Source organism: Schistocerca nitens, chromosome 6, assembly GCF_023898315.1.
Source record: "Schistocerca nitens isolate TAMUIC-IGC-003100 chromosome 6, iqSchNite1.1, whole genome shotgun sequence".
Lineage (NCBI taxonomy): Eukaryota > Metazoa > Arthropoda > Insecta > Orthoptera > Acrididae > Schistocerca > Schistocerca nitens.
This window is the reverse complement of record NC_064619.1, coordinates 252,361,758-252,373,889: the sequence shown is the minus strand read 5'-3', so window position 1 is coordinate 252,373,889 and position 12,132 is coordinate 252,361,758. Positions and strand designations below refer to the sequence as shown.

Genomic DNA, 12,132 nt, shown 5'->3' with positions numbered 1-12,132 from the left:
ATGCGTAAAACTTAAAGATGAAAGTAACTTTCACATAATGGATCACTGCTGGATCGATGAGATTTGGAGCGTAAATAGAAAGAAATGTTACAGCACAGTACGGAAGGTAACCTAAAGGAATACGCAATGCGATGAACAGAGATCACAGTTTTATTCGACGATAGTAATTACGGTGAAGTCAGTGTGATTTATGATGGTACCACGGTTATCACAAAAGAACGGGTCATGGTTCTTGGTACAGTGTGTGATCACCACGGATAGCAAAGCATCCTCTGCAACGTGTTTCCACGCTGGCCATAAGGATGGTAAGGAGTTCCTGTGATAGGGTTTTCCATTCCTCCAATAGCACAGTTGATAATTGCTGATGTGCTGCCATACGTCTCTGGATCGCACCTCGCACGTTCTCGGTAGTATTTAAGTCGAAGAACGTGCAGGCCAGTCCATTGGCTGGATAGCCTCCCATTCTAAGAGCTGCTCTACCTGCACTGTTCGATGCGGTGGCGCATTGACATCTATAAAAATGAAGTCGAGGCCGAATGCACTCATAAAAAGATGCATATGGGGAAGTAGTACAGTGGTTCAACAACGTTTACGTGTGAAGTAAGGTGTTCAAAGATTTGGAGATCAGTTGTCGCATGCAACATTATTCCCTTCCACACCAAAACAAGTGAACCACCAAAGCGATCATGTTCGACACTGTTGCTGGATATATTACTTGCCCAAATATGGGGAGAGTGGTAGCATGGATGCATTGGGGAGGCGTACTGCATCACGTCCACATGCAGTTGTTAACCGCGCTTGTGGAGGAATGAAACTCCGGACCACAAGAATGCATTATCAACTTTGTAGCCATGTGGCATGTTGCAAAGCATGCATTGCCGCCCGATGTGCCACGGACCCTATTAAGAACCATTTCCCGCCATTTGTAATGTCCAGGGGTCCACCATGAATCGCGGTGACTTCAGAATAATTTTTTTCTTTGAATAAAAGTGTCATTTCTGGCCGGCCGGGGTGGCCGAGCGGTTCTAGGCGCTTCAGTCTGGAACCGTGCGACCGCTACGGTCGCAGATTCGAATCCTGCCTGGGGTATGGATGTGTATGATGTCCTTAGGTTAGTTAGGTTTAAGTAGTTCTAAGTTCTAGGGGACTGATGACCTCCTCTGTTAAGTCCCATAGTGCTCAGAGCCATTTGAACCATTTGTCATTTCTGTTCGTCTCATTGTGTATCTCTCCGAGTTACATTTTGTACTATAGTGTAGCAGTTCTTTGTATGTATAGTCCAAATTTGTTATTTTATCTGGTAGTGACACAGAATGAGAAAGTTACTTTCATCCTTAAGTTCTGCATACCAGTCCGAGTTACACTTTGTACTATAGTGTAGCAGTTCTTTGTGTGTATGGTCCAAATTTATTCGGGCTATTTTATTTGGTAGTGGCACATCATGAGAAAGTTACTTTCATTCTTAAGTTCTGCGTACCATCGTATTCTTACATTTACACTTGGCTCTCCATCCAAGATGAGACGCTACGTCTTCCTTACCAAGAACCGAGCTACAAATTTCGTTTGTTACACCATGTGATCGTACTTTCATTAATAGACATTGATTTGGTACTGAGACGAACGCTTTCCGTAGAGCGAGGAATGTTGCATCTACCTGACTGCCTTGATTCAGGACTCTCAGGGTGTCATACGAGAAAACACAAGTTGTGTTTCGCATACTGATTTTTTCGGAATTGGCATGGTCGAGGTCATCCTGTTCGACATACTTAATTACTTTTAATATGAAGCAGAGTAGATGCTCATGGAGAAAGGAGATGTATGGCTGATGCAAGTGAAAGGCGTTAGGACTACCAGCGTGCACAGTGAAAAATGTCCTCTGCAAACGTCGAGGCCATTTAAGCCCTGGAACATTGACAAAACAGGCGTGATATGTAGTCGTGAGGGATCGTTACTTTTGATCGATGGCAGTTGTTTATGAAAACGTTTTAAACATTTAGACTAGGTAATCGGACATTTTCTGTATCAGCAAGAGAAAGGCTTGGTGCATAAAGGACGGACCGCTGTAGACTATTCAGAAATTAAGTGCTTCCATAAGTTAGAAGCCATGCATGGAAAGCGTCTTGGAACGATGAGCATATACTCTATTATACCGCGATTCAAGAGAAGGACTATGGGACCAAATGGCTGTGGCCAGCGGTCCCTAAACTTACACACTACTTAACCTAACTTAAACTAAATTACGCGAAGGACAACACACACCCTCATGCCCGAGGGAGGACTCGAACCTCCGACGAGAGGAACCGTGCGAACCGCGACGAGGCCCCTCAGACCGCACGGCCACCCCGCACGGCTGATTCAAAGGACATTGTGACAGATTCGCTGAGTGGCAACTATATTATTTGTTCGGTACGTAATTCAGCTTTCGGATGTCGCGAAAGAGGTCGCCGCAAACTCATTACATGGCTATGGTCATTGACCCACCCCACGGTTGGTTCGACATTTCGTATCTCGCCATTGAAACATGCGGAACAACTGTCATCTCGATTTCTGGATCTAGAATGTGACATTAAACTCTGTGAGTGTGTGTTGCATAAGATGATCCTGGTTTTCTGATTTGAGCTCACGGCAGTCTCAACGTTCCCTGTCTACTGGCCATTGATCTTGGTTTGCAGACGATAGGTAGTCCACGGCATTTTCCTACCTAGTCCACGTCAAGCTACGACTCCAAAACCATGTTAAAGAACGTTGCATCGTTGCTGACAACCGTGACAGACTTCGAAAACGTCTATCATGCGAAGAGGAGCTCGTTTGTTTTTCATACTAAAAAATGGTTCAAATGGCTCTGAGCACTATGGGACTTAACATCTGAGGTCATCAGTCCCCTAGAACTTAGAACTACTTAAACCTAAGCAACCTAAGGACATCACACACATCCATGCCCGAGGCAGGGTTCGAACCTGCGACCGTAGCAATCGCGCGGTTCCGGACTGCAGCGCCTAGAACCGCTTTGACACAACGACCGGCTTTTTTCATATTATGTAACATATTTTGAATGTCGTGAATCAGCCTACTAACGAGATATTGTGTCATGGGAAAATTAGGACTCGGCAAGACGTAAACATCTACTGGAAAAAATTTATTTGTACTAAATGGCCCGCAGAATTTTTAACTAAAGAGATGCTTCCCCAAAAGGCACGTCACTTCAAGTTTTCCTGGAACCGACACGTAGACACACGCATGAATTTAGGTATTCCCTCAGAAAACCGAACACGGTCCCTGCGTTCATTACACGTCTTAATGCCAGTGGAATGAAGTGTGTGTGACTTCAGACTGTAGATAACGCGTTAACGTGTATAAGATTAACATAGTTAAAACTGCTTAAGCTTATTATGAAATTTTAAGCTTCATCTATATTTACGTCTACATCGATAATTCGCAAACCTCCTGGCAGTGTGCTATGGAGGGTATTTTGTGTGCCACTACCGCTTTCCCCCTTCTCAGTTCCAGTCACGAGTTGAACGGGAAGAGCGACTGTTGCCAAGCCTCCGCACGACATCGAAACCAACTGACTTTACCCTCACACTCTTTTCACGAAATCTACACAGGAGGAAGCAATGTTTTCATTGATTCTTCCAGAAACATATGAACTCGAAATTTTAAGAGCAAGTCGCGTCATGATGTACGACTCATCTCTTGTAGCAACTGCTACTGGAAGTGGATCAGCATCTCCGCTTACTAAACGAACTCCGATGAAATGGGTTGTTCTTCTTTGGATCTTCTCAGTTTTCTCTATCAGTCCTACGTACTAAGGCTACCAGACTGAAGAGCAATATAGATCTACATCCGTACAACCTGCTCGGTTGGAAGCTAGCTCCTTTTATAGAAATATGCAATCTCTTGTATTTTACTGGAGTTACATTTGTGCCTCTCAACTACAATAAGTTAAAAATGGAGTGTCATATAGTACAATGAAAAGGAAGTAGCAATACATAATGTCTTTGTAGGACTGCAGGACGCATACGCAACTGGATAAATAAGGATATCCTGTGTAGACAAAGAACGGCATGGTGAATGGTTACCGGTTTGTTTGTCTCAAGGCAGAATTTCACAGAACTGTTTAAAAATCTGAATTAGTTACCGGTCAAGGAAAGGCACTGAACAACTCACAATACTCGCCAACTAAACTTGTTTTCATTGTGTGATCAAGAAATAAATTTATTAATATTTTCACGTGTCTATGCTACTTGATAAATGCAGTAGATGAAATTCTTCTTCTGCTAAATGGTTCCTTGTCAGCATCAAGGGTGCATAATACAGTATGCCGTGTCCCCCTTACAAGAGTTGCTAGTTTTGGAAAGACGATACAACATGTCTAAAACGGGTAGTATTACTAACAAAGGACGTTTTTGCTGAAGTGGTAATTTATTAGCTGCTTCCAGGAATATTGTAAAAACCGTGGGGAGAGATTTGTCGCTGTCAGCTGACACAAGATCACATAGCTCCAGTCATGAATCTGACTTACTATACAGCTGGATATTAAAATTACAATAACATCTGCGATATGCAACAAACGTGGAATCCGTATGAGCTGCAATACACGCTTGGATATGCAAGTGATTAGCAATGCAGTCTAACCCCGTGAAGTGAGTAGTTGTGAAGCCATGTCTTCTGTATGCAAAGAAAGATTACGCAGCAGGTTTACAACTCAGAAATCTAATTTCAGTATTTTTTGTGAGGAGATCGTGTTATGCCTCGTGTAAGAAGCCGATAAAGAAGTAGATGATACGGATATAGGAAGTTTTATAGAAATTTGTTGCCTGCCATCAACATGTTTCAATAATTGTGTTCCGAATCTAACAGAAAAAGTATTTCGAAAAGCAGGAGGCGTAGGAGGAGAAAGGATAAAGACAATTAAGCATGGAAATGATCAAGCAATCTTGATAGAATCATAGGAAGAGGGTTGTATAAGTGGGAAAATATTATGGAATGAGATTAAATGTAGGGACCATCTAAGTGATAAAAATCAGCAAACTTGTAAAATCCGTCAAAATATCATAGGAAGGAAAGATCCAGGAATAAGCAATGTGTTTTAGGTACTTTGGGAGTTTCGTAGAAGAAATTCGTATGGTAAAAAGACATTTGAAATGTGAAATATTTTTGCGCCAGCCGGAGTGGCCGAGCGGTTATAGGCGCTAAGGTCTAGAACCGCGCGACCGCTACGGTCGCAGGTTCGAATCCTGCCTCGGGCATGGATGTTTGTGATGTCCTTAGGTTAGTTAGGTTTAAGTAGTTCTAAGTTTAGGGGACTGATGACCTCAGAAATTAAGCTCCATAGTGCTCAGAGCCATTTGAACCATTTTTTGTGAAATATTTGTTGACATCAGAAATGTTTTCAACAAAACTATGAAACAGATCTGAGAAATAGTTTGTCTAGGTTGTAGTGTTATATGCTAGTGAACACAGGCAACTAAAAAGAAAGAGGAAATGTGATAATGAAAGAAAGGGCTTAATGTGAAATGTGCTGACAGAATGAGGAATAAAGAAGTACTTCTAGGAATAAGAGGGACAAGATAGCTGATAGAAACGAGATGAATGAGGAAAACATCTTGGATGAGCATGTATTGCAAAAAAGATGCCCTCAACGGGGTGGCATCGATTGTAAGTTGACAAAGAAGAAACGAAATAGAAGAAGAAGGCTTGGAAAACCAGATGACCGTAAAAACTGGAGAAGTTAGAAGTAGGTTAAGGACGGTGCACAGGACAGAGGAAATTGGGGAGCGTCCAGTTGAGATCAGTAGCGACAGAGATGTACCAAAGAAAAGAGGAAAGTTTTAGTTTACCGCGCCCCTTCTCGTGTGACTGCTGCCTGTCTCGCGACAGCAGGTACTCTACCTTCAGGCACAGCATCGCCGCTTCAGATGTGCTGCAGTCAGCAAATACAGGCCGCAATTACGGAACGTTTCATTTGGGAGGGCGGTCAGGCAACTGAGACGGAAGAGCGAATGTAGACCGCTTATATAGCGTCATTTCGGCCTGCTCGAGGCGTTACAAAACGGGCCTTTAAGTTAACGGCATAGTGGGCGTGAGTTGACAGGCGGCTGCGGCCAGGATGCGCCGTGAAGGGTCACCGCGAGGCCAGCCAGATGGTATCAGGGCCGCCAGGGAGCCCTGCCCTCTGGCGAAACAACTCCGTCTTCTGCTCCACTCTGCTGTCTTACCTCATGAAACTCACTCGCTTTCTGCATATCCGTTGCATCTTTCCGCTTTTGATAGAACCTTATGCAGATCATCGTCTCCATTTCCAGTGCTAGTCGTAAGATTTTAATTGTTGTTGTTGTTGTCAAACCTCTTCATCTCCGAATAACTACTGCAGCTTACATCCTTTTGAACCTGTTTAGCCGGCCGGAGTCGCCGTGCGGTTCTAGGCGCTACAGTCTGGAGCCGAGCGACCGCTACGGTCGCAGGTTCGAATCCTGCCTCGGGCATGGATGTGTGTGATGTCCTTAGGTTAGTTAGGTTTAATTAGTTCTAAGTTCTAGGCGACTGATGACCTCAGACGTTAAGTCGCATAGTGCTCAGAGCCATTTGAACACTTTTTTGAATGTGTTTACTTTATTCTTCGTTTCACCTTTAACCCCCCACACTGTCCTCCAGTACTAAATCGGTGAACCATTGATGTCTCAGAACGTGTCCTGTCAACCGATTCCCGAGTTTAGTCCACCTCTGCCAGTTCTGTTTTGCCTCTAGAAAAGACTTCCTAACAATTAAATCTATATTCGATACTAACAAATTTATCTTCTCCAGAAACGGTTTCTTTTCCATTGTTAGTCTACATTTTATATCCTCTTTACTTCTGTCGTCATCGGTTATTTTGTTGCTGAAATAGCAAAGCTCATCTACTACTCTTAGTATCTCGTTTCCTAATCTATTTTCCCCATCATCGCCTGATTTAATTCGACGACATTCCATTACCCTTATTTTGTTTTTGTTGATGTTCATCTTATATCCTTCTTGAAAGACATTGTCAATTCCACCCAGCTGCTCTCAAATAGAATAGAAGAGAATAGCGATTTAATCACAAACTTCAAAGTTTTTATTTCTTCTCCTTGAACTTTAATTCCCTCTCTAACTTTTTTCTTTGCCTTCCTTTACTGCTTGCTCAATATCTGGACTGAATAACGTCGAGAATTGGCTAAAACTCTACCTCATTCTCTTCTCAACCACTGTCTTACGTCCACGTCCCTTGACTCTTATATGAACGCCTTCAAATTGAGCTGCCACCAAGAAAGTTGATCATGGTTTTAGTCCTTCCCTAGTATTTATTCTGCAGTGAAACACATTTCTTCCAGTGCCAGATTTGGATAGGACTTTTATCGTTGCGTTTTGGCTGTTCAGAAAATCGCTTTGCAATCATTCAGGAAACTCCGATCACGCAATGATTTTCATTCAAGGAAAGAGGAGGGTATCAGTGAGTGTCATGCCAAGAGAATACACGAGCTGAGGCATAATTTGATAACCCAAAAATGCGCAACTTGTGTGACTTTGTATAGATTTGTTCGTGGCCTGTCTGTAATTAACTGCTTCGCAAAATTAATAACAAATGATGACAAGTATCTTCTGCAGCATAAGACCACGCCCATTTACTCGTATAATTAAACTTCAACAGACAGAACACACCTAACTACGTTTTGTTCATACACACTGCTTCACAAACCAAAATCTATTTATTTCGAAGCAGTTCCAGTCAGTTCACGTTGGTTACTTACAAAATGGTTCAAATGGCTCTGAGCACTATGGGACTTAACATCTATGGTCATCAGTCCCCTAGAATTTAGAACTACTTAAACCTAACTAACCTAAGGACATCACACAACACCCAGTCATCACGAGTTACTTACAAATGTGATTATAATTCTAGTAAGCTCGCTTATAAATTATTTCCTGGGCCGGTTTTCACTGTAACAACAGCCATTCACACTAGAAAATACTTTAAGCTAAGATTCACCGGCTAGCGCACGCAGCTAGGCAGATCGCTGGTACGGGTGGTGATAATACTACCGATATCACACGTGGAGCTACAGCGCACCATCGACAACTTCCTGCTATGTTTCGACTTGACTTACTACAAAAAATGCAAATATGTTCCTCTTCAAAAGACTCAGACAATAAAGTGGGGGACCAGTTGCCTCAAACCTCATTCCGCCTAACTTATCAAAAATTTTGTCATGCGAACATGACGCACTGTTTTAACAGGAACATTATAAATTCATTCACGCAGTTCCTCTTTGTAGCTAAGCGTTCACACTCAGCATCTCCATCTCATCACAGTTTTAATCTGCCAGGAAGTTTCATATCAGCGCACACTCCGCTGTAGAGTGAAAATTTCATTCTAGGAACATCCCACAGGCTGTGGCTATGCCATGCCCCCGCAATATCCTTTTTTCCAGGAGTGATAGTTCTGCAAGGTTCGCAGGAGAGCTTCTGTGGAGTTTAGGAGGTAGGAGACGAGGTACTGGCGGAATTAAAGCTGTGAGGACGGGGCAGAAGTCGTGCTTGGGTAGCTCAGCTGGTAGAGCACTTGACCGTGAAAGGCAAAGGTCACGAGTTCGAGTCTCGGTCCGGTACGCAGTTTTAATCTGCCAGGAAGTTACAACTAAAAGGCTGTCGAACTACACGCTGTGCTGGACAGCATCAACACGGAGAGGAAAAACATACTGCTGGAAAACTACGCTAACGACCAGGGCAGGTAACTGGGGCGTCAATGGCCACAAGGCAGAAAATACCGCTGGTGTACTTCACTGATGAGTAACAACGATTTTAATAGTTAAAGACTACACAGGAAGATGGCAGCGAAATTTTGGCGACTCCAACATACCATACGTTGCTGCTAGCTGGAACGGCCCAGGAAGCGACAACCGGCAATGAACAAAGAGATGTCACAGCAGCTGAGGTTTCATAACGGGTTAACTGATCACTAAACTTCAGTGTCCAGGTTCGGTGAGCAACGAACTTTGTAGCTCTCGCAGCTAGCGCCTCACATTCCAACCGCACGTGCACGCTGCCAGCGGTGTCGGTCTGACCTCCTGCCGCGGAGATTTCCTCGCTGCTGTGTCCCAACCGACCGACTCTATCCAGCTCACAGACAGCATTAAAATAACTGCTCAGACAAAACCACACAAGCCACACACGGTTGGGCGAAAACACTTCCACAAAGAACTGGAACAATACTAAAACGGTCACTGTGGAACAACAAGGAAGAATCACAAGTCGGCACACACATAGAACACAGATGCGGTCGGCGACCAAATACACGTCGTCCGATGAGACGACCGACCGAACGATCAACCAAGGTCGTCCGCGCTCAAGTCATGTGTGTCAGCAACTGTCGGGCAAGTGACAGCTATCCGGATCGCACTGCTGCTCCATCCCGACTCAGCTCTCGACACACGACGACCCGGAAATACTAGCGGTCGCTCCAAAGATAGTAGGAATGAATGGCTCTGAGCACTATGGGACTTAACATCTATGGTCATCAGTCCCCTAGAACTTAGAACTACTTAAACCTAACTAACTTAAGGACATCACACAACACCCAGTCATCACGAGGGAGAGAAAATCCCTGACCCCGCCGGGAATCGAACCCGGGAACCCGGGCGCGGGAAGCGAGAACGCTAAAGATAGTACGACAGTGCTCTTATCGATAAGCGCTGCTACTGCCTCTCACAGGCAGGCAAGCCAGCAACTTAGCGACGCCAGTAAATGGAATAAGAAACGGGACGGCAGTACCGCAAAGACAAGATGTCAAGTAATAAACGGCACGAATACGAGCCGCACACGGCTCATTTAGGAACTTGCAGGTCATTTTATGCAAGAGATGAAAGAATTTTCAATTCACTACAATACATGTCTGTAGTCTTGGTGAAGACTGAAATCATCGCGCCACGGCACCAGAACAACCCACCTAAGTACCAAAAGCCTGGTGGTGCAACTTATTTATAAAGCATGGTATTTGGTTTTTTGCATTTGAAAGGGAGTAATGTTTTGACAGTCAATGCTGAGATGGTGGAAGTGTATGGCAATACACTGAGGTGAAAATGTCACGAGATAGCGACGTGCACATATACGATGGTAGTAGCATCGTACACAAGGTATTAAAGGGCAGCGCACTGGCGGAGCTGTCATCTCTACCCAGGTGACGTGAAAAGGTTTCCGACGTGATTATGGCCGCACAACGGTAAGTGAGAGACTCTGAACGCGGAATGGAGATAGATACACGGGACATTCTATTTCAGAATTCGTCAGGAAATTCAATATTCCGACATCCACAATGTCAAGATTGTGACGAGACTACAAAGTTGGAGGCATTACCTCTCAAAAAGGACAACGCAGAGGCTGACGGCCTGCACCTAAAGACGGAGAGCAGCTGCGTTTGCGAAGAGTTGTCAGTGCTAACAGAAAAGCAACACTGCGTGAAATAACCGCAGAACCAATGTGTGACGTAGGACGAACGTATCACTTAGGACTGTGTGGCGAAATTTGACGTTAATGAGCTATGGAAGAAGATGACCGACGCGAGTGCCTTTGCTGGCAGTACAACATCACCTGCAGCGCCTCTCCTGAGCTGGACCCCAGACGACTGGGATACCGTGTGGCCTGATCAGATGAGTTCCGATTTCAGGTGGTGAGAGCTGATGATATGGTTTGAGTGTGACGCAGACCCTACGAAGCCATTTAGCTAATTTGTCAACAAATCACTTTGCAAGCTTTTAGTGACTCCAAAATGGTCCGGGCTGCATTTAAATGGAACGGATTGGATCTTTGGCCCGATCATTGACTGGGAGTGTTTCTGTTCGGTTACTTGTATACCATTTACAGCCATTTAGTTTGTGAACGACAATGCGCCATGTAACCGGGCCATAACTGTCCATGTTTGGTTTGAAGACATTCTGGACATTTCGAGCGAATGATTCGGCCAGTAGATCATTCTACATGAATTCCGTGGAACATTTATGGGATATGATAGAGAGGTCAGTTTGTGCACAAAATCCTGCTCCCGCAACACTTTCGCAATTATGGACGGCTATAGAGGCAACATGCCTCAATATTTCTGCAGGGTATTTCCAATGACTTGTTGAGTCCATGCCACGACCAGCGGCTGCACTACGCCGGACAAAAGGGGGTCCGACACGATATTACGAGGTGTCCCATGACTCTTGTCAACTCCGTGCATTGTACCATCACATGACACAGTGGTTAGGAGGCGCAGATGCTTCCAGAATTGTCAAACAAGTCCAAACGACGAAGAAAGGAGTAACAGACTATGGCTTTGTGAAGAATCAGCAACCACAAGAGTAGAGGAGGCCCTGGTACTCGACGTCCAGCGTATAACAGTCGAGGCGAAAATGAAAAATGTGAAAATCAGTGGTGGATCAGTTTTCAACAAAGGTCGCCACCCGCTGGGATGCGTGACTGCTCCATTCATCCAAAAAGCCCGTTGGACCGAGGCAGAATCGGTAATGTTACAGCTGTGTCGGCCTAGTCCAGATGACTTATTTACCCGCCTAACCACTATGGACTAGTGCTGGGTATATCACTATCAACCCAGAAGCGGAGAAGCAAAGCAAGTAAAGCAGACATGTGGATTCAGGAAAAGATGAAGAGCTTGCAATCATCTAAGAAGGCGATACTGAGTGGTTTTGTGATTGTAATCGTGTAGTGATAATCCTTCCGTACGCACCAGTGCATGTTCTAATAAGCCATGCGCGAAAATGCGATCATTCATGGGGCTATATCTGGCGTTCTCTTGATCACAGAGATAAGCGTGTTAAGAGTTTTTCATAGGCCTTGGCCTATCAACGAAGTGTGTACCTATCGGAAGAACGGGAATACTGTACCTATTCTGAAGTACATGGTCAATACTTAAGCACTACACACTTCATCCTGCTCAGGCAAACTGAGCAAACTGGTTGGTTCTTTTTCAATATGTGTAGCCTACAATGGACCTTATGCGGTTTATAGAAACACCCTTCGTCCATGGACGGTTCTTGAGAAAACCCCGAAATGCCATGAATTTTAGATACGAAGAGTATAAGAAAGCACTACTGGAGCTTAAAGAAAGGAAGGCTCGGGGAG

The 12,132-nt window shown here is 44.4% G+C and overlaps 1 protein-coding gene across 1 annotated transcript in view; it reads right to left on the bottom strand.

Annotated features, from left to right (window-relative positions):
• LOC126262479 (cuticle protein 19.8-like) overlaps nucleotides 1-6,003 on the bottom strand; it is a 28,171-nt gene extending 22,168 nt beyond the window's left edge. The window contains exon 1 of the mRNA XM_049959142.1: nucleotides 5,893-6,003. Within this exon, the coding sequence (XP_049815099.1) occupies nucleotides 5,893-5,907 (15 nt within the window). The 5' untranslated portion in view covers nucleotides 5,908-6,003. The remainder of the gene's footprint in view (nucleotides 1-5,892) is intronic.
• Nucleotides 6,004-12,132: the final 6,129 nt, after the last annotated feature.